At 36.1% G+C, this 25,845-nt stretch overlaps 1 protein-coding gene across 1 annotated transcript in view; it reads right to left on the reverse strand.

Moving 5' to 3' along the window:
- RAPH1 (Ras association (RalGDS/AF-6) and pleckstrin homology domains 1) overlaps positions 1-25,845 on the reverse strand; it is a 49,230-nt gene that overhangs the window by 5,770 nt on the left and 17,615 nt on the right. The window contains exons 5-13 of the mRNA XM_007454883.1: positions 21,459-21,533; positions 12,327-12,404; positions 11,720-11,879; positions 9,315-9,436; positions 8,048-8,113; positions 6,587-6,730; positions 5,599-5,709; positions 1,672-1,770; positions 488-608 (exon numbers count right to left, since the gene is read on the reverse strand). Of these exons, the coding sequence (XP_007454945.1) occupies positions 488-608; positions 1,672-1,770; positions 5,599-5,709; positions 6,587-6,730; positions 8,048-8,113; positions 9,315-9,436; positions 11,720-11,879; positions 12,327-12,404; positions 21,459-21,533 (976 nt within the window). The remainder of the gene's footprint in view (positions 1-487; positions 609-1,671; positions 1,771-5,598; positions 5,710-6,586; positions 6,731-8,047; positions 8,114-9,314; positions 9,437-11,719; positions 11,880-12,326; positions 12,405-21,458; positions 21,534-25,845) is intronic.

Below are 25,845 nucleotides of genomic sequence, written 5' to 3' on the forward strand. Positions count from 1 at the left end.
CTCTTTCCTCTGAAAACTTTACAAAGTTTGGTGACTTAAATAGCTTCCTTAACTGTGATACTGAACTAATTCCAGTTGTTTCCACTCTGCTGAAATGTCAGGAAACCTGTGGGGAAGGAGGGCAGTTTCATCACGATTCGGAGTTCTCTTCTCCAAGCAACTTTCTACCCCCAGTTATGCATCAACAGCTGTTTTCAGCAATATGATTGAGTTTCAAATTAACTTTATAAATATATAACAAAACTCCCGGCTTCACCACTTTACGGTTTTCCATTTCAGACACACCTGTGAACTAGTCCATGATATTATCCCCTCTAAAAATAAAAAAATAAATGAATAAAAGAACATGTACCTATTGATTATAATTTAGAAATCAGGCATGGCTCTAGTTTTAAAAAATCACTCTGAGATAACCAGGTCTTCTATCAGTCTCTATAGAGACACCTTCCTGTTGGTAGTAAAGAGCTCTTTGGACATTTTAAACTACCTGGGATGCTGGAAGAACTGGATCCTGATTTAATGCTGGAGCTGGATAAGGAAGTCCAATCATAAGCCGATTCTGTCCTCTTCAAGGCCTCTTGATAGTTCATGTAGAGCTGCTTCCCGTACTAAACAGAAGGCAGTAAATGATGACATCTGTACTTTACTGGGTATGATATGGATGCGTGGGATAGGAAAACGGGACACATTGCTGTTTACTGACTCATGGTCTGTATTAAAAGACCTATAATACTTCAAAAATTCTTTTCATACCAGTAAATTATAATCCACTCTTATTTGTCCTCATTTTGAGAAAGGCAGCAAGAAGTCAACACTTGATTCTGATTATGTTCATTAACAATATAAAGAGTTTTTTCCAGTTACTTTTAAAGCAACTTCGATTTTATGTCTGTAACAAATTTTATTTTTAGTTACATTAACTTAAAAGTAACTGAATAAATACCCTTTCAAGCATTATGTATAATCACCTTTAAGATGTCCTTTAAAAAAACTTTGTTAAGACTTTCTTTTTTAAGAGCAGTTTTAGGTTCACAGCAAAACTGAGAGAAAGGTACAGAGATTTCCCATATACATGCACAGCCCCTAAACACGCATAGTTTCTCCCATTATCAATATCCCCCACTAGAGTGGTACATTTGTTACCATCAATGAACCTACGTGGACATGTAATAATCACTCAAAGTCCATAGGTCACCTTAGGTTCACTCATGGTGTTTACATTCTATGGGTTTGGACAAATGTATAGGACATGTACCCACCATTGTATCATACAGAGTATGAGTATTTTCACCACCCTAAAAATCCTCCATGCTCCACCTATTCATTCTTCCCCCAACCCCAAGGCAGTTTAATTTTCAAAAAGTTTCTTTTGTTTAGGCTAAACTCTGCTATATAAGAATCATACAATGCATTCTCCAAAGCCCAAATAAATCACTTTGATGCTACATAAGCTTTTACCAGCAGTATTATTCCTTGGATACCAAGTGTTAAAAGCTTATCCCCCATCACCAAGAAAAAAAGACATTTAAAACATGAAACTTAGGCCTGAGAAAACTAGACACTGGCAAAATCATGAACATGAAACAAACAGGATAATTATCGTGACAACAAAAACCATATCATTAAGCATCATTAAGCATCATTCCATTATCAAACCAAAAGAAAACCTACCTTTGCGATGCGGATACCATTGACCCACTGGTGCAGGGTCCTCACATCATCACAACAAAGGTATTTGATGTACTGAGATTTCTTCTGGATCTGTGGGTGCTGCAAGATTAAAGGCAAAATCCAACTAAGTCTCCTGGAGAACTAAGAAATAAACAAAGTCTATCAAAGCTTAAACATATCCTGACAAATTACAGGTCTTTGGCATAATGGCCAAATAATTTATACCTTTTAAACATCCATAAGGCCAAATAAAATGGCCCTAAGTATTTTTACAAAATAAGCAAGAAAGAAACTTGTGTTAAATTTTAGGTCAAGATGTTTCAGTTAAAAAACAAAAAAACCTTCACATCACGGGAAACTCCAAAGTACCCCTTCTACATTTCAAAGAAACAAAGTCCACCAAGCTTAACAAAGCCAGTGGAAGCTTTACTCTACCAATGTAAGACTACAAAAAGGGAGGAGAATGTTTATTTCACTTTGAATTAACTGAACGCACGGAATCAGAAGACTCCATACAAGAGAGGCTTTGGTAAAGCTTCCAGTGCTTCTCTGGAGGTGAACACCTGGGTGGGGGGAAGAAGCAAAGGGCACAGCACCTGGGATGCAATGGGTGCTGCTCCCTGCTGTGGACTGAGCACTGCTCTGCAGGCCCCTCTACCCACAGCATGTGCCCTCTGGGCAACAAGCAGCTTTTCAACTGCGTCATCAGATTTAGTCTTCACAGCCCAATGTACTTTTCAGTTGAGTCTTGGATGGGAGGTGAGTGACTTGACTTGACCTCGGCTACAAAATGCAAGTGCTAGAACAGACTCAGGGTATTTTAACTCCACTGGGCCACAACCACTAGTTCCCTGGGAAGAAAAAACCCCTCCTGCCAAAAATTAGACTGAGACATAATTCCTAATCTGTAACTAAAAGTGATACTCTAAAATCTTAGTCCAGGTGCCAAAAGAAACTACTGAATATATACAACGCATTTATTACTTTGGAAACAACATAGGCCTGAAAATCAATTCTCTCAACTAATATGCAAGAAGCTAAAAAATAAGACTATAACAGTCCACCCTGTTACTTCCATGATTATCATGTATAACATCCTTCTATTAATAACAGTGTTTGAGAAGTTCATGTTCATACTCCATCCCTAAATCCTAACCATTTTTTCCCTTCCCACCTAACATATTAAATTACTTTGCCTCATTTCTCAAGGGATGAAAATTTAGACCTGGCTAAGCTGAGCTCTATTCCAGCAATTGTTGTGCTATATATATTTTTTAAAACACAGGTTTCCTTTAAGATACTTAATTATACACACATACGTATGTGTCCCAAGTGTGTAGCTCTTTCAGATAATACATCAACATATATCTTATTTATTTCTACATTGTCAAATTTCATGAATAAGCTCTTCCCTTATTTTTATTTTTATTATCTTAAAAAAAACCTAATTACCAAATGGTGTGTTTTATTACCTCCTACAAGTGTGTATATATTTCCTGTATCCTGCATGTCACTGGAAGGACTCAGACTCAGTCATTAAAGCTCAAAGCTGATGAAAGGGATCAGGCCCTACAAATATTTACATTTGCATTTGTGTAGACCCTGTGTGGCAGCACTTTTTGGTTTGTTTGTCAGAACTCAAATGCTCAAGAATAAAACACTTACCTAGGCAAAATCTAGTGTAGACTTACAGGAAAGAAAGACATATCTTAAATACTAATAGTTGAGTGGTCTCAGGCAAATTGATCCCTTAAACCTCAGTTTCCACATCTGGAAAATGGGGACTCTAGACCAGACTTGTGAGATGGACATGTCTGGTGCTTCTAGTGCAGCACCTTCCACCCTGGAGTTCTTCAGTAAATGGTGGCCATTATTTTTACTATTATTTGCACCCAGTGGTATGGTGTTTTTTTTCGTTCAATATATTAAAATTTCTAGATATAAATAGGTAGGCAATATAAATACATAAATTTAGCTTAACCGACTTTACTAAAAGCAAATACGAAGCATACAAATCATTATTATAAAAACAAACAAGAAAACCCTTAGAACAAAAATATTCTTAACCTAAGAATTCTATGAGCTGCAAAAAGGATTAAAGTACTAGCCAGTGGTCCTACTTACTTCTGGCCCTAACAGACACTGTTGATTGCCTTCCCCGGAGCTATCTCCTCCCCTCTACCTCTTTTCTGATAGAACCCCAATTTGTTTGGACGTCTACCCCTCACCTCGGAGAGCAAATTCTGACTAGTGTAAACCAAAAATGGTGGCTTTGTTCCCTGCCAGTGATTGGTGTAAGAGCGAGCATGTACTCTGGGCCAACGGCCCTCAAGGGAGGGCTGTTAGAAGAACTCCTGGGAAATATTTCTTTCCTCTTAAAAAAAGACAAATACAGGGAAAAATAGTCCCTCTTCCTCTGCTGGATTTTGTTGGGTCAAATGGCAGTGGCCATTTGTGACTGAGGTAAGTCGGTCTGAGAATAAGCTGATACACAGCTTATTAAGTTCCATACGCAGAAGATGGAACAGGGAAAGATGGAAAGAATGTAGGTTCTTACTGACAACTTTGAGCCACTGAAATAAATTCTTACTGTCTCCATGTTATGAGACCCCTAAATAACTTATTTATATTGATATTTACCTTATAAGAAATTAAAGCTGAGAAAAAGTTAAATATAAGAGTATACAAATACACATTCCACTACCCAAGGGAGCAAAGATATCATCACATGTCATGTAACCTTTTAGAAAACTCCATTATACACTTGTGAGAGAGAGTGTAAAAGGCAAAAAACATCTTAGCGTTATTAGAAGAATAACACTGACATCACAGGTCCCCTTACAGGGTCTCAGGGACTCCAGGGGACCCTAGGCCTCATTTTGAAAACTGCTGGATTAAGCTACTTTATACTGACTTTTAAAAAATTATTTGCTACTGTAACTAAGTGATACAGGGTATTCTCCAAAAACGATCACTTAATAAAGGGCTACCATTATAATACACCTAACTTTATCAAAGCAATCAAAACTCTACCCCAAAATCCTAAACCACCTCTTCAAACCCAACTGACAATTCTCAGACAAAAGCAATATCAAATGATGATATAAACATGTAGACCTAAGTAGTTACCACGGGGCTACTGAGATGGACCAATGAGAAAAATGTAATCATCTCCATAATTATCCTGAACTTTTTAATGTTACCTTTTCCTAATGTTCCAATAGATCACTAAAAATGTCAGTTCTCAAAAGTACAGATATGATGAGTGTGAGAAACTCAAAAGTTTGGATATAGGGGAAAAAAAAATCACTAAAAACAGCTTAGATGGATCATAATACATGCGCGGGCTATCAGAGCCATAGTTCAGGAGAAAAGGGAGACGAGAATTATTTCTGGACCAGATGAAGAACCAGCCCACTTTGAACTCAGGCTCTGTTGGTTCTGCTGAGTTAGTACCAGAAAAGAACCCTTCCCCCCACATGTGGCTCTGATCTAAGTCTTCCTAAACTAAGCCAGCTATTAAATGAGAGTCTCAAATTTATAATCTAATCCATTTTATATATTATGACTCAAAGCTTACAATTCAGTATCCATTTCCTGGTGTCATCACTCTAACTAGGGTCAGCTGTGGGATAAGCACAGGCTTTCCTTCCTTCCCTCCTTCCTTCATTTATTTATTGGCCGTGCTGCACAGTTTGTGGGATCTTAGTTCCCCGTCTCAGGACTGAACCCAGGCTCTGGGAGCTGAAAGCGCTGAGTCCTAACCACTGGACCACCAGGGAATTCCCTTCACCATTGCTTTAAAAACCTATACAGAAAAAAGCAAAAATAGGACACTCGATGGAGATCCAAACTATTTTAAGATGTCCAATAACCCCCTCTATGTATAACATCAATTAAAATTCCTGAAAAGAGATATATGTTTACCTTGAGCACCAGACAGTAGTCTGTAGGTGCTTTGTATTTATTCCGATAATCCTGTCCATAGTAAACATTGACGTGATCCAGCTGGAGAAAGCACACCAGATCCCGGGACACCTGCGAAAAAAATACCCGAAAGACTGAATTAACAGTAATGTGTAAACAAGCAGATATCACTACTAACAGCTTCTAACTGAGACTCAAACTTTACCAAGCAGAAATTATTGCTATTTTGCAGAAGATAAGACAGTGAGATTCTCTGCAGATGCTTCTTCTTTAAATCCATGATGCAACAAAAAAGGCAGTCCGTTTCACTTACTGTCTTGCCATTCATAAGGAACACTGACTTGCTTGGAAAGGATGGCACTTTAAAGAGACTTTAAATATAGTATAGTATTCATATTAAATACAATATAGTATGATAGAGCTCTCTGGAAAGAACAAGAGATATCATATAGCTCAGTGCCTGTAGTGCATATCTCAAGTACAGCAATTCTCAAGTCAGGGTTCCTCGCCAGTTAAACAGGGGCGACAAGATGTACCTCTCAGGATGGTGGTAAACACTGGATGAGATGACCCTGTAAAGAGCTTCTGCAGTGCTGGGCCCCCAGTAAGCACAGAAGTGACAGCTACCATGGGGGCCCTTAGCAGAAGCACATTACCTAAGCAAGGCTGAAACGCTTGTAATCCTAGAAAGGTATTCTCCCCCAAACAATAACAAGCAAAAATGACTCTGGCAGAAGCTCCAAAAATAAGAAATAAAAGCATCATTTCAAATTTGCCAGGAGAATCGAGATGGGCCCAACTAATGAGCAGAGAGTGAACATTTTCAGGTTTCTTCTTTCTTATAATAGATCAATAAACAAAGCAATGTTCTGTGTGTCCTACACGAGCTGAAACAAATCAGAGCCTGGATCACCTTATTAGCATGCTCACTACAAATTAAAATCAATCAGCGTAATTAGGAAGCTAAAAGTCAGCAGAAGGGACGCACCTTTGCTTTTCCTTTAGGGACATAGTAGATACCAGATGCTCGCAAGAGAAAATAACGCTTTTTCCAGGACTTCTTGCCATCATCTTTCAACCAAAGGACTCCCTCAATTTCTGGTACAGTTACAGAACTTCCACAAAAACACTCCTAAAAGAAGAAGATGATTTGGAAAGACATGATCCTTAGATTCTTAGAACAAAGTTGTGTTTACCCCTGTGAAATGCATGACACTGTGATTAAACCAAAATGCCTCTGTGTAAAAACCATGCTGCTAATTTTACCTCAATTAGAACTTTCTGTTCTAAACATTACATGGCTTTACTCTGGAACGACTATGGCAATCCCTAAGAACTTTTACCTAACATTGTTTTGAGGAAACTAAGGTGAAATGTCAACTGAGTTGCATATAAAAGTACTTAAATGCATTTGTAAACAGCATAGTTACACTAAATTTAATCAGTGTCAGAGCTAACATAAACATTAGACTTTATTTTTCTCCAAATTAACAACACATTTCGATTAGCTGTACGTTAAATAGGAATATATTTTAAAAGAAAGCAACATGCTAAATGAATGATTACACTTTCACAGTTTAAAAACTATCAATGTATATGATTCTAAAACAAAGAATATTTAATACTAGGTTGAAAGGAATATAAACAAACTCAAAATTCTGGATTCTAATATCTATACTTAGATAAAAATTTAATTTAAAATATCAATCATGTATTTAGTAAAGGAAAAGTAGAAATCCTCACTAAACGTGAACACGTGAAGGTGAATTAATTTCTCTCTCCCTAAAACAACAAAAAAACAATTAGGAATTATGAAGAGTACTTTCTTAATTATAGCTAATAGCATCCCTATGAAAAGCTTGGTGCTGATCTTCATCTTCCTAATAGCCTTGTTGCTAAATAAGAGTTTATTCAGATTTTCAAACATACTAATGTCTTCGACCTTAGTTCTCTAAAATCAGCAAAAAAACAAAAATTCAATTATGTTTGAATTTGTTTTATTACTCTTCAAAATAAAGAGATGTATATATTTTTTAAAAAGAATCATTATGATTTTTAAAATTATTTGAGTTATTTCAGGCCAAGGTTTGAAATATTTTGTAAATAGCTAACTATACTCAAATTTCTCTCTGGGTAAGCAGATAAAACAGTACAATCACATCCTTCATTGACCAGCCTTTTCTCCCACTTGTCAGCTACTAAAAGCTCATAACTCCTTTTAGCCCACTTGTATACTGCTTGGCAAAATAGTAAGTTTTACAAGGTTCTTCGGTGTTCTAATGTTTACACAGCTGAACACTCTCCAACAGGCTATGGAAGAAAATAGGCTTCCCTATTTACGATTGTAATTATAAATATAGAGCACTGACATTCTGGACTTCAAAAAAGGTGCTTAATATTTGAATATTATAATGTGCAGGAAAAGGGGAAGGAGGGAAGGAAGTCATACCTCCAACAGCACTTCTTTGTTTCTATCTGCCATCTCGGCTGTTTCCTTTTTTCCCAGAAGATAATTCTGGAAAAATGAATAGGTGAAAGTTAAAGGATAAACCCACTCCGCTATTCCCTTGGCACAGGTATGTATATGATTTCTTCTAGAGACACAGAAACCCTGTGTTGATTTCTGCCTACACAGAGTGAGGGGAACACCCCTTTGAAAAGCAACCTGTTCGTGGGATCTTCATGGAAATGCTTAACACTGGCCTCCTCCTTACCTTATCTATTTATCTTGAATTATTCCGTAAACTGCCCTCCCCCAAATCCTGAGGTGATATTACATGCAACAGCTAGCAAATATGTTTTTGTATATCTAATGAAAGCTACACTTACAGGACCTTAAAGGTTTACAAATTATTAAGTACAACAAGTAAGACAAATTACCTTAAAATATGCTGAGTTTAACTGATCCAGATGGAGAAAATTTAATCTAAATCCCAAATTCTGAGACTACCATGATCTCATTTGCTTGACTCAACTAAAATCTGAATTCTAATTATTAGCCTTATGAAACATGTTTTCACAATTATCCATAAAAAGATCTGTTGGTATTCCCAAATGTGTATTCTTCACTAAAAATACCCAGTAAAGATGTTTCATGATTAAGCTGCCTGAAGGATAACTATTCAATAACTTTAACACTGCTACTATTTTTCTCATTACTACTTTTTATAGTGGGGTTGTTTCCTCTTACCTATTGACTTTTATAAAATATTTGGGTATTAGGAAGGATTAACTCAAATATTATTTTGGAATAAGCAAAGATACTAAATAGATAAAGGTAACATATATTAGAATGTGGAACCATTTATAATCAAGGTTACTGGCTTTTCAAAAAAATAATTTAAAATAAATCAAAGTGTCAACTGGATAAATGACAAAAGTAGAGAAACTTAAATAGGCAAGTACCTTCCTTTGAGGGATAAGGAACTCACCAAATAAACAGCTGGGTTCAAAACGACTCTGAATTAGAGAGAACAGAAACCTGGTAACCCCCTGGAGGTAATCCTGCTTCCCCAAAGGCTCATCCCATCTGGCTCTGCAGAACTGGCAACTTCCTTGAGGCCTGCCACCTGGGCCCCAGCAGACTTGCCACCTTGGCAGTAGTGAATGCTCCAACCGGCTGGTTACCAATCTTTTAACTCTATTAACTTAGCAGTTAGAGAATTATATAATATGAACACTTAAGAATCCTGACCTCTTGTTAGCTATAGTCTCACCTGTGGGTTTTTGAAAAGTGCATATTTTTCTATACGCTCCATAAATATAAGCTTGTTTTGGCTATCTCTTGTCCAATTAAGAAGATTTTCAACCAAGTTTTCATGGTCTTCAAAGATTCTCTCTGTCCCAAAATAAAATATCAGTATTTTGTTAGTATTCATCAGAACTGCATAAAAGACAAGAAACCTTGCGAAGTAATTCTCAGCAAAACCCTTAACTGACACCCCTGAGAGATCATCTAGTCTTCCCTCTATTTTCAAATAAGGAAACATGCCCTCGTGGTGTTAAGTGACTTCAGCAAAGGTCACACAGCTGCTACATGGAAGGATCAGGATTAGAATCTAGGTCTTCTGACTTCAAGGTCTTCTTCAGCCTTCAGCCTTTGCCCATCCCACCCTTAAAAAAACCCCAACATGCGGGCTTCCCTGGTGGCGCAGTGGTTGAGAGTCCGCCTGCCAATGCAGGGGACACGGGTTCGTGCCCCGGGCCAGGAAGATCCCACATGCCGCGGAGCGGCTGGGCCCGTGAGCCATGGCCACTGAGCCTGCGAGCCTGTGCTCCGCAGCGGAAGAGGCCACAGCAGTGAGAGGCCCACGTACCGCAAAAAAAAAAAAAAAAAAAAAAAACCCAACATGTTAGTTGCATTTCATAAATTCTGGTATTAAGTGCTTCTAACAGCATTCATTTCTTGTCATTCAAAAAATTTGCAATATGAGTTCTTCTTTGATCTATGAGTTTTGTTTAAATTTAAACAGAGATGTATTTTCTAATTTCCAAATTAGGAATCAAAGAACTTGTCCTATATATTGAACATATGTTCAAAGAACATATTCTAGAAATAATGATTTTTTGAAATTTCTTGAGAGCTGCTTATAACCTCATACCAGAATCAATTTTTAGAAATACTCCATTTCTGCCTGTAAAGAATGTATATTTTCCTGTTATTAGTGTTCTAAATATACCTATATTCATTTTTGTCTGCTTGATTATATTGATCACTGAAAAGATTCTTAGATGAAAAGTTTCTACTATGAAGGTAGACTTGTGAATTTCTCCTGGTAGTTCTGTCAACTTCTGCTTTATACATTTTAATGCTATTATTAGATAAAATTTAGAATGATTATATCTGCCTGATGAAGATGTATGGTTCTCTTTATCTCTAGTAATGCATTTTGCTTAAAGTTTATTTTGCCTTATAATAACATAGTTAATATTATCTTTCTTTTGGTTAGTGTCTTTCCACATTCCTTTTACTCTGAATCTTTCTGTGTCTTTAGGTAAAAGGTCTTTTGTAAACAGCAAGCACTTGCATTTTGTTCATTCATCCTTTCTAATAATCTCTGTTGTTTAATCGAATGATATACATTTGTCATAGTTTGTTTCCACCATCTTATTTTGGGCTCTTAGTAGTCCCTTGTTTTCTTTTCTTTTATTCATTCACCAAGTACTGAATGACTACATATTATATTTGAATCACTGTGCCAAATATGATTAAATGATAGATATGGATCTTTAACTATGGCCATGGAAATATTCTAAAAACTATCATCCAAACATTTTCTGTGTATGGTGACACTACATCTATGAACTCAAACCTTTCTAATTCTCTAAGAATAGTTATAGGGATGTATTATTAGAATACATGTTTATACATATTAATAAACTTCTAACTTATGGTTTGGTTTTGGGGGTTGTGTATGTGTGTTCTGAGAGAAAAGTGTTAATAATTCAGTTTTTATTTCTCTGGAAACTGCTGTGAAATATTTAAAGATATCATAGGTAGTAAGAGCAATGCAAATACATTTTTTAAACAAAATAGCAAGTTGAAATTGATTACTGATTGAATAAAGCCTAATAAAGTAATTACTGCGAGGTTTCTGTAACCACACAATATTACAAAAAGAACACTTTTTAAAAGAGTCAAAGATGATATAAAAAATGAGGGATTTTTAAAGTTAGAAAACACCATACATACCAAACCACAAAACATAGGAAACTAAGACTTAGTACATCTATAGCTAAAAATAAGATGTGCTTTATGTTTCCCCTGAAAGTCAAATGGTGGTATAAAGACTTCAGTACAAATGTGAATAAATGTAATGGTCTTTAGTAAATGTGTTCAATATATTTGGTTCTTATTTGAAGGGAAAAGAATATTTTGTTACCTTAAAAAAAGAGAACAACTTTGTTCTGGCCAAAAAAAAAATCTAAAGTGAACTGGAAATGATACTGCACTCAAAGAAATGTCAAAATACTTGGGGGGGAAAAAACAATGTAAAAAGGCCAGGGTTATATTATAGGAAAAAAATACAGTATAAAGACGTCTCAAGTTGCTTTTATCAACATGAAAACTGTTGAAATTACACAGAAATTAAAAAGTAATTATAGCAATGATACTACTAACCCATTTGTAACTCAGAGATGGTTTCCACCAGAGACCAGTCTAAACTATAACCGCAGTGAGATTTGTCCATCAGGTTGTCCAGCACTTGTCTCACTGTCTGCCTCTCATCCACCATCATTGTTTTAGAACTATCGTCAGACATGTGGACTCTAATCACCAGCTATAATAGGAAAAAAGGAAATTAAACACAAACCAAAAAACAGGCATTCTAGAAATTTCTTCCAATATTGAGTAATGTTCTGAGTAACGTCCTTAGCTAAAATATAAATTAAAACACAAATAATGACTTTATTATCCAAGAAAAATACTCTAAAATTAGGTATTAGATAACCTAAAAAAATTTAATGCATTTTTAAAAATTAAAATAACAGGTAAGATTATAATAATAAGACTATTTTGTTTTACCCTTTTAGAATTTAAAACCAGAAAGGTATTTCTTTTATAATGCATTTTATCCACAAAAAAAATACATGTGAAAAATGTATTAGAAAGAAATACCCCTCTATAGCTTGGTATATCTTAGAGCTACGTTACATAAACAAGGCAATTCTTCATAAATCCGTAAAACAGATAAAAACCCCAAACCAAGAAAAAGCCCAAATATCACCTTTTTCACTTGTGCCTCTTTAATTTTCTCTAGGGCAACTCTGATCTTCTCAGCTTTCAATTTTGCTGCCTGTTCTTCCTGTGAACACAAAGCACTTCAGATAAACTAATGCTAAAATAATGAGAATTTTTTGAGAAGTCTTTTTATCCTTAAGGATGCTGCTAAACTTGAATTTCAGTAAGAATATAACTTCACACACTTATATAGAACACATTTTAAAAATAACCGTGTTCACAAAGTGAGAGCAGACATATTATAAAGGAACATTTTTTAAGATGCAGACTTGAAGATCTCTTATAATAAGACTAGATTTTCATATTCTAGTGATGTAGTAATTTAATTTTAATTTAATCCAACAGTTTAATTCTCGACTGTCAATCTGACACAGATAAATTTCAGGTTTCAGGATAGGGAAAACATGAGGGTATCTGTGGGTCTGCCAGTGACTCTGAATTTATACCCCCTCCAAAGTACAGGCAATTTTTTGCATAGCAATGTTCTGTCCTGTTATACTGAAAACATATCATCATCATAAAAATAGCAAAAAACCAGTATCAATTTACCTCTTTGCAGCCATACAAAAATACTTAATAAAAAATGTAGGTATGTTCATATCAATACACAAATACAAATAGTGGAGGCTCCATTAAATTCTTAGGTTTTACTCTGCTTTGGAACAATCACACAATATAATCAATGTCTCATGTCTCTAAATGCAATTTTGTTTTTATTAATTCATGGATAAAAGTTCTTAAAATATTAAATATGATTTTCCAAATATTTAACTTACAGTAATTTCTACTTCATAAAATTTAGATTACAAGTAATAATAAAATAAAACTATACTTAAAACATTTGCCTATTTTCTGCTAGAACAACATATAGTACTGTAATACTGGTACTTACTTGTACTTTCCAGCAATAGGCCATAGTACACTGTAGCATTAATCTCCAATTGAAAAAGACTCATGTAAAGTAAACCTGTGCTTATAATAAAGGATTCCTTTTAAATTCTAAGCTTTTGGTTGCTCTAGCAAATATCTAAAATACCTACGAAAAACATAAAATGCCATATTATATATTTCTTTACTTAATATGACTTAAAAAAAAAAAGAGAGAGAGAAACCTATTTATATCAGCCAAACTTTATCTGCTCTGGATTGTGATTAAAAACCACAATCCATGTGTTATTCTTCGTTAAAAAGCTAAAGTTTCTAGGGCAAAACAACAAAAACAAAAATTCAATTCATTTAATAGATTATTCCCTGTTCTCCTAAATTCTGTTGGCTTTCTTATTTTTTAACTGCTTCTCTTTCCATTTCACACTCTAGGCTGACTCCCCTCATTTCAAGCTTAGTATTTACTACTCTGTGGAACAGAGAAGAAAACAGTGGTTAGGAAGGACAGTGGGTTTGTTTGCCAGAAATCCGATCCATTTCAATGAAAGCAGTCAGTGAATTAACATAATAACTAAGGTCTGGAAATACTATCTGTAAACCCAATTAGACACAGAACAAAGAATTGCATTTTAACAATGGAGAGGAGTAAGATAAGACTTGATTCTTAGATATACTCCTCTGATTAAAAGATTAAATCATCCTACCTCCGCCTTTATGCAAATAAACAAATTACAGAATTATAAAATATGTTGACTGTATAGTTTAACATAAGATACATTTTTTTTTTCTTTTTAAAGCAGGCTATAAAATGAGAAAACTAGACTATTGTCATTAAAACTCGCAGGCTTGCGCCTGCTGAGCCTGCGCGTCCGGCTCCGCAACGGGAGAGGCCACAACAGTGAGAGGCCTGCATACCGCAAACAAACAAACAAACAAACAAACAAACAAACTCTTAGCCTCTAGAATTCTGTGTCTTAGAGAAACAAAATCATTATTAAATTACCAAACCCTATGTGTTTCTGATGAGTAGAGCACTATTCTTCTATACAGGAATTCTAAGTACTAGCATTTTCCAGTGGGTTTTTATTAAATCAGTTATCTCATCATATTTTGGAAGATAAAGAGGGAAGCAGAAGTTTTATGAGTGTTTTCCCAATGGGATAATGATTGTATGTTCTTCATGGCTCACTTGCCACATCCTTATATTGGTATAAATGGCTGCTATAAAGAAGAAAAATTTACCAAGGCATAATTTCGAATTTCACTTTATATTTCTGAAAAGCAAATGTAAATCTCAAAGTCTGAAGAGGAAAAACTGATAGTATCAATGCTTTGTGTATCTGGAACATAAACATGAGCTTCTAAAAGGCCAAATTCTTTTACGATATTATGGTTAATCTGCAGAAGTTAAAAAATGTTTAGAAGATTTCCTCAAAGCCTAAAAACATTTTTAAGAAAAAGAGAATATTCAAGAGAATGAGAAGACAAGCCATAGACTAGGAGAAAATATTTGTAAAATATTTATCAGACACATCTGATAAAGGACTATTATCCAAAATATACAAAGAACTTTTAAAGCTCAACAAGAAAATGAACAACCCAATTTAAAAACTGGGCCAAAAACCTGAACTCACCAAAGCTTACACAGATGGCAAATAGCCTGTGAAAAGATGCTCATGTCATATGTCATTAGAGAATTGCTATTGTTGTTTTAATTTAAACAATGATATACCACTACACACATATTAGAATGGCCAAAATTCAAAACACTGAAAACATCAAATGCTGGAGAGGCCTTGGAGCAACAGGAACACTCAGTCATTGCTGGTGGGAATGCAAAAGGATACAGCCACTTTAGGAGATAGTTCGGTGGTTTCTTACAAAACTAAACATGCTCTTACAATATGATCCAGTAATCAAGCTCCTTAATATCTACCGAAAAGAGCTGAAAACTTACCTCCACCCAAAAACCTGCGCACAGATGCTTATAGCAGCTTTCTTTATAACTGCCAAAACTTGGAAGCAACCAAGATATCCTTCAGTAGACAAATGGATAAACTGTACTACATCCAGACCATGGAATATTATTCAGTGCTAAAAAAAAGATGAGCTATCAAGCCATGAAAAGACATGGAGGAACCTTAAATGCATATGACTAAGTGAAAGAAGCCAACCTGAAAAGGCTACATATTGTATGATTCCAACTATATGACATTCTGAAAAAGTAAAACTATGGAGACAGTAAAAAGATTAATGGTTGTCAGAGGTTAGGGAGAGGGAGGGATGAATAGGTGGAGTACAGAGGATTTTTGTGGGAGTGAAACTACTCTGTATGATACTATAATGATAGCTACACATCATTACGCATTTGTCCAAAGCCACAGAATGTACACCAAGAGTGAACCCTAATGTAAACTATGGACTCTGGGTGATAGTAATGGTCAACACTTGTTCATCAATTATAACAAACGTGCCACTCTGGTGGGGGATGTTGATAATGGGGAAGCTATGTACGTGTGAGGGCAAGCGGTATATTGGAAACCTCTGTACCTCCTTCTCAATTTTATTGTGAACCTAACACTGCTCTTAAAAAATAGTCTATTCAAAAATGGAATATAAAAATTTAAATATAGCATTCTGATATTGGTTATAAACACCAAAACAGTATTTTCATACTCCCATTTTATTATGATATTATTTACCAAATACAATAGAATACAACCATTGCTATCTTTTGAAGCACTGACATAAAAAGTCATTCAATTGTAAGATTAATTTAAACTCCCAGATCAGTTTCTGCTCCACAGGCTAAAAAGTTGACACATAGGAAGAAAGGATTAAAGAAACAAGAGAAACAACTAATTAACATATATTAAACCAATCAGATTTCCTAGCCATCAATAAGAAACCATTTTTATGTAGAGTAGCCAGGTGGGCCTATTTTAACCTCCAAACTCAGCTATTCTTCCATTTGCTCAAAATACTACTCTTAATAAATACATAAATTGGTCAAATTTGAATTTAAGAACTGTGTGCTTAATTTCAACCTAGGCAAATTTTAGTTTATTCTTCTCCAGTTTATTAGCAAGGATAATCAATCCCTGCTAGAAGCTTTTAGAAGAAACAACTGATCAAAATACCTCTAACTATTAGAGTGTGAATGTCACTGGAGCAAAACTGGAAATAAAAATATTTGTATCAAATTGCAAGATTCATAGTATTTTATACTTCCTATGGGTAATAAGCTCTTCCTCAGAAAGTTGGCTTGTATCTACTATATTTAAGCTAGAATCATATCTTTTAACCGTAACAACCACAGAAAGGAAGAAATTGTTTTAAGCTCAGAGTGCTGTGCAATACAGGAAAGGTCAATAAATCTTTGCTGATGTGTTTAGATTATACACTTAGAAGACATCTAACAGTTTACTTATTTAGGCAAGGCAAATCTCTGTTCAATGTCTGCAGGCCAAGTTTAATACAAAGAACAAAGCTTTATTCATCCCATCTTCTCTTCTGTTTGTTAAAGTTGACAAACTCAGGTAGGTCTTAAGTTTTCTGCCCCTTATCTTTGGGCTATCCCTTTGTTCACACTGTTTGTCTCACAACCATCCTTAACATAAGTAAAAGATACCTCACACATATAACAACTTAACTTTCTCTCCTACCCCTTCCCTTAAAAGGGCAAGAGACAACCTATTTTTCCACCTGAAAAACTCCTGTGTGGCTATCAATAACCATCAAATGCCAAGCCTCCTCAAATTTACATAAAGGACAAAAACTCCGTTAAGATCTTATGATTAAATGAAAGCCAATGCTGTGGTTACAAAGTGTTACAGCATTCTCTTCATGTTACAGCATTCTCTTCAGCGTAAAAATTAGAATACTTACAAAAAGAGTTACAGTTGCAAAGAACTGGCTAGCGAATTCCTTCAACTAAGAAATTATTAAGGCTTTGTGGGTTCAGAACCAATGGGATTGAAATTAAGGAGCTGAAGAGTAGCTAGCAGTTTCTTTGAGCTCAAGTTTGTTTCACAGATTACAATAAAGTTGTGTAAATTAAAATGATTCAAAGAAAACTTGGAGTGATGAACAGTTTAATGCCCACAAAATGTTCTATTCTATAAAACTGCTTAGAGCCAAAATAATAATAGTAACAACTAGTCTACTTCCCCCTGAAGAAATCATGAAACAGATTCTCTCACTAAGAAGAGAACTAATATTACCTGAACAACTACTTGCCACACACTACAAGGCATGTGTCTCATCTAATTCTCAATAATGCAGGGGCTAACATTATTATTATTATGTCCACTGAACTAATTAAGGCCCAGAAAGACTTATCTTTCAAAGATCATACAGGCAGTTACCAAGTGAATAACTACTTGCTCTTTCTACCATGTCACAGTCCCTTTTGTCCTTAAGGATTATAGCATATACTTTGGGGATAACAGTAAATAAAAACTGCTTATCAAAAATAAAAGACTTTCAGGGCTTCCCTGGTGGCACAGTGGTTGACAGTCTGCCTGCCGATGCAGGGGACACGGGTTCGTGCCCCGGGCCAGGAAGATCCCACATGCCGGGGAGCGGCTGGGCCCATGAGCCATGGCTGCTGAGCCTGCGCGTCCGGAGCCTATGCTCCGCAATGGGAGAGGCCACAACAGTGAGAGGCCCGCGTACCGCAAAAATAAATAAATAAATAAATAAAAATAAAAGACTTTCAGTAATATAAAAGCATTTTTACAACTTCTCTGAAGCAAAGGGTGGTTAACAGTACAGCAGTCCTTGAAACCTTGATGGTCACTAGAGGACCATTCTTTTACATGACAGATGTTTGTCGAGACTGTGCAGGCTTGGGCTTGAGTGCAGGGGACACAGAGTTCCTGCTCTCATGGAGCTTACATTTAACAAGAGACAAGAAAGAAATAGGTATGGGATAAGTCAGTTAGTGGTCAGTTCTATGAAAAAAAATAAAATAAAGCAGGTTAAGGGAGTAAAGAGTGAAAAAAATGCATTATTATTTCAGGAGGTCAGGGAAAGCCTTTCAAATGGTACCCAGAGACTTAAGGGCATCAGATCAGCAATGTGTCTTTTGCCCATTGCTCCCATTTATGGCAAAATAGTCCTGGGCTGGCACTAATTCTGCTCCTAGAAGAAATAGGTTGGCATTGTTTTTGCAGAGGCTCCTGGCTCAGAACTGTATAATGGGGTAGTTATTTCATTAACAGTGATATAATGACAACTGGATTGGGGATGGAAACAAACAAACAAAGCATTCTTTTTGTATTCTTGGCCTAAGCAGTGTTACTGTGTTCATTTTACTGTGTTCTAACTACCCAGTGTTACAAAGTCCTAGTTTGGAAAAGTGCAGGTCAGAGGTGAGTCAGTAACTGGGACACCATGCTTTTGGGTAAGGGGAACCAGACTGCCACACAGGTGGTATGAAAGAGGTATAAACTCAACTTAGCTTCAAAACAGCCACGTGCTCTGGTAGAGGGCACTGACATCGAGAGGTCCCTGTGGCTCTGGTTATCTAGGAATTGCTGCCACCTCGTCCTTGACTCCATCCCCCACTCCACCCTAAACGTTTAGGTTCTATGCTACTGAGTTACCTTCCTGATCAAATGTCTTGTTGTATAAAAGCAGGGCAGTATATAGAGGTAGCTAGAGTCGGATGTTGGCCACATACACCAGTAATGCCAGCACTTGGATCTGAGTAGCGATGGCTCTGACGCTACAGTGAGTATCAACATCTCTTGGGCAAAGGGAGATGAGAAGTTACTGCCTGCATTTTTTTCAAACTTGCAAACACCTACTCTCCCTGTGATAGGAACTCTGTTCTGTTCACCGCCATATCTCAAGGGTTGAAAAGTGTCTGGCACATAATAGGTATTCAGTAAATATTTGTTGAATGAAGTTATTCTCTTCAATAGATTCTCACTGCATTTGGCGGAGGTGGAGGGGGGAACTCCTTAGTGTGCCTTGAATGATCTGATTCCTGTCTACCTCTCCAAACCTAAATCAAGATACTCATATCTTCATTCAACTACTCAACTACTGTGGCTCCAGCAACATAATGTTTCTTCAGCTTCTCAAACATGCCAAGCTTTTTTCTCCCTGGACCTGTCTACTTGGAACATTTCCCTTCACCCTCAAGCTGGCTTCTTTTCATCCTTCAAGCTTTACATTAAATGTCACCCCTTATAAGGGCCTTTGCTGATGTTACCGTCTAAAGGAAATGTAGCCCTAATCCTCCCCCCAGTATTCTCTATTACTTATCTTGTTTCCTTCATAGCACTTAGCATGATTTAGAGTTTGTTTACATGCTTGCTTGTAAACGTTTTTTATCTATATTCCTAAATAGACTGTGAGCTGCTGAGGGCAAGGACGATGTCCACTTCATACAAAATTATTGTATATCCCAGCACCTAACGCAGTACATGACTAAACAAATATTTGTTGAATAAATAGGCAACGGAAATGGTAATATGTTACACTTCATCTGAGAGCAGTATACAAAATGCACTGGAGGAGGGACAGGCAAAAATAGAGACAAGAGTCGTGGCTCTAATAAAAAATACGAGGCTGCTTTAGGGTGGTGGCAATGGGAATGAAATGGATGGGTGAACTCAACCAATCCTACAGATTATGACAAGCTTATTAGAGCTCTGAGATAACAAGTGACAAGAAGAAAGGCACCAGGTGGCTCAAACCTGGGTAACTGGGAGAGTGGCAGCATTGTGTACAGAAACAGAGGTGTCAAAAGAAGAAAACAGATATAAATTGTGAGGCCCCAGGGAGAGTGTGGTTAAGGAAGCTGAAGACCTGCAGAACTGGAGGTGCTGGTCATCTTCCAGGAAATGTCTGACAGCGACCCCTCAGGAAGAAAGACCTGATCTATAACAGAGATCCTAGTTGAAGCTATGAGAGTGGATTCCAGAGAGAGAGTGAACAGAGAAGGAAGAGCTAAGAAAAAGGGAAGAATTTTGCTCTGGTTATAAAGTACACGGCTACCACGTGCTTACGATTTTTCTAAATTTCCCTCCTCTTTAAGCTGCTTCTACGCTATTCCTAGATCTCCTTTAAGGAGAGAAACTCAAGCAAAAGAAAGGGTTTTATTGCTGATTCTTAAGTCTTCTCTTTGAGCTGTTACTCATGGAGATTTTAATTTTAGCTTTACCATCTTCTTTCACAAGTTTATAAAGTTAAGAAGAAATAATTTTTTAAAGAAAACCTCTGGGCTTCCCTGGTGGCACAGTGGTTGAGAGTCCGCCTGCCGATGCAGGGGACACGGGTTCGTGCCCCAGACTGGGAAGATCCCACATGCCGCGGAGCGGCTGGGCCTGTGAGCCTATGGCCGCTGAGCCTGTGTGTCCGGAGCCTGTGCTCCGCAACCGGAGAGGCCACAGCAGCGAGAGGCCCGCGTACCGTCAGAAAAAAGAAAAAAGAAACCCTCTGATACGATAATAAAAACTTAGAGACATAAACCATAATTACTTTGTATATTCTTCAGAAACTATCTATAACCAAGTCTGACATGCTTGAATTTAACATTATTTAAATAAAAAATAAAAACATGACTTGTGAGGAGGTAGAAAGCTATTCAGCTTCCCTATTCTGTTCTTCCTGAGTTAATGATGACAGTGGCTAAGTGATTTTAAATTGTTGTAAAATGAAAGCCCAGTGAAAATCCAGTTGGACTGATTCAAACCATTCTGAGGGCAGAGAACTGAGAAATTTAAATTGCAGCCTTCTCTTCCAATTTGATTAAACTAATGTAAAGTAAGATTCTGTTTATATAAATAAATGTTTAATTAAATGAGGCATTGATAATATAAACAAAAATTAAAAAACAAAGTTTGCTAAAGTACCTCACAGCATGGATGACCATTAGAAGTAGGTTAAAGTTAAACAATGATTTTCAGACTTCAAAATTAAATACAATGTTAAACTAGAGAAAGTGCCAACACACTTGGGCAGGCTGTCAGGTATTTACGAAAGTTAAAAACTAGTGAAAAATTACTGAAAATATTTTCTACTCTCAGTATTTTCTGATAGTTATTAAGATCAGTAAATAATTACCTTCAGTAAGAGAAAAAAATACCTCTATTAAGAACAAAGGTGCAAAAATAAGAAAGCACAACCTGAGAAATCTGAGAGCACAGTCAAAAACAGAAATTACATTCTACCTATAAGGCAATAAATATTTACATGCAGGTGGAAGAAGAAGTATCACCTTGGTCAGCAAATGAGAAGGTTTTCCTGCAATGTTTCTCAGAAGAAGGGAGGTTTCCCTGTCCAGATAGGAGTGCTTGTGCAGAAAAAGAGAGAGAAAAACAAACAAAAAAGGCAACAGAAGTCAGCGGAGGTTTCATGTGTTTAAAATATAACGTTGACAAAGCAAGAATGATTCTTTACCAGATTCTCTACCATTAATTTCATATTTTACCTAAACTCAATGAAATATGACCAAATTTAAAAAAAGAAAAAGAAAAGGAGGGGGAGGGGAAGACACCACCTTTGCCAGCAGGCATGCCCTAGCCCACTCCTGCTGACCCCTCAGCTCTGGGAAAATGGATCACACCCTGCAAAGATCACAGAGCAATTTGTCTTTTAGGGCTGTGCTTGTGAGTACTGTGCACACAGCACAAATAAACAGGTGTCAAAGACGAATGACTATCCGTATTCCTTCCTCAGTTTTAAAACTTCTGCAAGTATTTCTGACCAAATCAATGATAGCCACACCAAGAGGAAAAATGTCCATAAATATTTTGCCTAATGGTATCATGTGTTTTCAGTAAGATTTTATTAATTCACTCATTATATCAGTATTAACAGTACTGTGTTGCCCAAGTAAAGGACTTGTATAGCAAATGAATGATATAAACAAAATATTATGAAGTGTCTTCCCTTAAATCGGTTAAATTAATTCAATTAGTATATTTTCATAAAAATGATTTGTGAATGACATAGTCCCTAACTGTCCTCTTCCCCCTTAAAACCTTTTTAGTAACACATTGTAAGTTATGCTTTTGCAATTGTATTTATTAAACTCATACAGTATAAATTGCTGCTGTTTTGATATATGTGTAATTTAGACTTGCTTATACCTAAATAATTCTAAGTTAGTATTTATTTTTTAATGTTATGTAGTTACTAACCACCATTTAAAACAATGCATGGCAGAGCTGAGTGGAGTTATAGAAAGTATTCTATAATATTATATTTTATAAATCTAAGTATATATCAAGTTATTCTTGAGAAACAAATTTTTTGGAGAGAAATACTAGAACGGCACCTACTCTCATAAAGTTCATTGTCACAGATAACAAGATACACTACTGCAAAATTAAAACACTGTTACAGAAAATAATATTAACTTAATCTTTGCTCATATCTGCACTATGTTGAGTTGGGTTTGCTATATTGTATGTCACTGCCTGTATTTTTTTTTTAGCTTTTAGTTCAAGATGAACCTTACAAGCATACCTGCCCCTTTCACCTACTCCTGGGGGGGGGGGGGCAAAAAACAAAACAAACAAACAAAAAACCCCCTAAGATTTAAAACAAAAACTGGACATTTTCATCAATATTAGCACTTAAAGGTCAAACAATAATAAGAACGGAGAAAATTATCTCTAGGTCCTCATTTACCTAGATGGTATAATCCCCTGAAGGTAAAGATTAGTTGGCTCACCTATAAAAACGCCAGGTAAGCAGAAATTTCTGAAAATTGAATTTAATTTGAGGTTAGCAATCAGCTAAGACCAGGAAGAGAACTGACGACAATTAAAAAGAGCAACTATAACTTTCATTGCTCTTATTCCCATTCATTTTTTGTTATTCATATATAATGGGAAAAACGTATTCTTACGTAATTATGTAGAACATATAGAAAATAATTTCTTGAAAACCTAGTCCTATTTATCTCACTCATAAAAGTTACTTTCTCAGATAAAGATCCCCCAAATGAGTAGAATATCTATATTCTGATAACTATTTTTCAAATTAAAAAAAAAAGTCTGCTTGAGGCCATCGAAACAAACTATTCTTTGGTAAATGTAATTCTAGACATTAAATTCAAGTTTAAACTTAAAAAAAAAGATCTTACAAAATTTACTCAATCAGTCTTCAAACTCAAATCACCTCAAGACTTCAAATCACTAAAAAAAATCTGTATCTCATTAGTAAGAAACAATATTATCTAACTGCATTTGTTTCAAGACCCAGAAGTAGAAGTTACTGATTTTAAAATACTGAAAGGTTTAGATACCTTAAAATAAAAAGAGGATAATCATTATGGTTGGTGACCCCCCAAAACACCACATCTAAAAAAATGAGACTACAAGCAGTAGCTGAACAAGATCATAAACCCCTTTGTGTTTCGGACACAGTCACTCAGCCATGCACTGCTTCACCACTGGCCAGGGCTCCACGTTCCCTCTAAGCCACAGGTACCTGGAGCAGAAAAAAATGAAAATCTAGAAACCAGACGCAGCTAACACCTTCCTTCAATAAATGCCTTATCTTCCTTCCCCTACTGGCGCCCGTCACACAGTGCTCTAGAATTGCTCAGGAGGGAGGTGCTGGTGGCCGAGAACTGGTTACTAGAGAAGGATGCGAGAGGGATGAGGAGAGTGGAGTGCAGGTGGAGGACTGAGAAAAGGGAAAGACACAGTGCTCTGGGCACACTGTTAAATCAGCCTCAGTCTTGTTACACGTGGCTCGCAACAAAAATGCACATAGCTTCATTTAAATAGGGCCTTCTTATATTTTCTTTCATTTACCACTAACAACACAAAGTCAGTAGCCTATTTTTAATCCATTTCACTGGTGTATTAGCCCATTTTCTCTCTCTCGTCTATTTCCCTCCTTTTTTTTCATTTACTATTTATTCAACGTTGAACCTGGAACCATGCCAGGCACTGGAGATGCAAAGGCACTCCCTGCTCTCACAGAGGTTAGAGTCTAATAGGGAGATAACTGACAACTATAATACAGTATGTTAAGTGGTACAGGAGCAAGTAAGAGGTAGAGACAGTGTCTAAACCCAAATTAGGGGCTCAGCAAAGTATTTCTGAAAAAGCCTAGAGTCCTGGAGGATGAGTAGGAGGCAGCTGTGGGTGGGGTGGAGGGTAGAGACAGAGCAAAGAGAGATATCAGTGGTTCTCAACTTGGGTGGTGCTTCCCTCAAGGAGGCATTTCATAAAAAGTTGGGGATATTTTGGGCTGTCACAATGAGAAGGAGGGGGCATTACTTGTATTTATGAGGAGGGAAGTCAGAAATGCTAGATGCCCTGCAAGCACGGAACAATGTCATATAATAACAAGTCCCACATCACACATGAATTTTTAATGTCCTTATTATAGATGGGAATTCCTGTTGATAACAATCTGAGTTTAGAACTCAGTAACTCCATTTTACTCATAAGAACAATGTATTTCTATATAATTTTGATATTCAGGGACTCTTCCAGGAATGCTATTTACCATGTAAAATAAACTGAGGGAAGCATGCACTTAATTCCTGTTCAACATTTACCAAGAATTATTCATTATGTTGGAAAATCATCATTTCACCAATGGAAACCCAGCTTGAAGTAAGATTTGCCAATATGAGAACTGGTAGTATCAGTGTGCACTCTGTCACATGCAAATAAATGACAGGATAGAGCTGATATTCCTTTTAACAGAATTAAGAACCAGATACTGTTAAATTAATGAAAAGACATGAAAGGCAGGAATTTCACTGAGTTTCATTAACACAGATTATTTTAAAATATTTCAATTACTCTATCTTTCAGAATTATTTAAAATATAGCACAATGAGAAATCTGTAATGTAAAAAGTCAAATATAAAAATCATTTTATCACTACCTCATCCCACACTACAAGGCAGGGAATAATTTTTGTCACTACAATTATAAATAAGCATCATCTTATTTGTACTTACTTGTGCTTCACCATTTTCTTTTCTTTGGCAATCTATAAATTATTCCAGCACAGTATCCCTACTTCATTTAAGGTTATTTCCCTTTTTAAAATTACCATATACAGGAACGTTTTGTCTGCTATTATGTGCCATAACATGTTTTAATTCTGGGTCCACCCATATTTCTGCTTTGTTTTTCCTGTAAAAATGACTTCTGATCTCACTTTTCTTAAATCCAAAGTTCTTAATTATATGTAGGTATAGGATTTGACTATTTCATTGTCTTTTAATAGTTTTTAAATGGCCAATAATTTAAAACCTGAAATAGATACATTATAATATTATAAATTATTTTTGGCTATTTCTCCTTCATACTAGGTGTTAGGGCATTAAATTCACTAAAAAAACGAAAACAAAAACAGGTATGTAGGTAAGTTATATTATCTATGAATTTCATTTGGGATAGTAAAAGTATTGCTATAAATTATTTGTTATAAAATAGGGGTATTGGGACTGAAAGGACTGAGAACTGCTGCCTGGGCGGAAGAGACAAGTAGATGACAATGCAAATATTACAGTGCGAGTGGCTGATACTTAAGAATGTAGGGGAGGGGCCAAAGGTAAGGTTGGAGAAGTGTTTTTCACTAAGCAGGATATAACCCATTAGTGGGTTGTGGAATCAATTCACTGG

The sequence above is a fragment of the Lipotes vexillifer genome, unplaced genomic scaffold (assembly GCF_000442215.2).
Source record: "Lipotes vexillifer unplaced genomic scaffold, Lipotes_vexillifer_v1.1 scaffold313, whole genome shotgun sequence".
Lineage (NCBI taxonomy): Eukaryota > Metazoa > Chordata > Mammalia > Artiodactyla > Lipotidae > Lipotes > Lipotes vexillifer.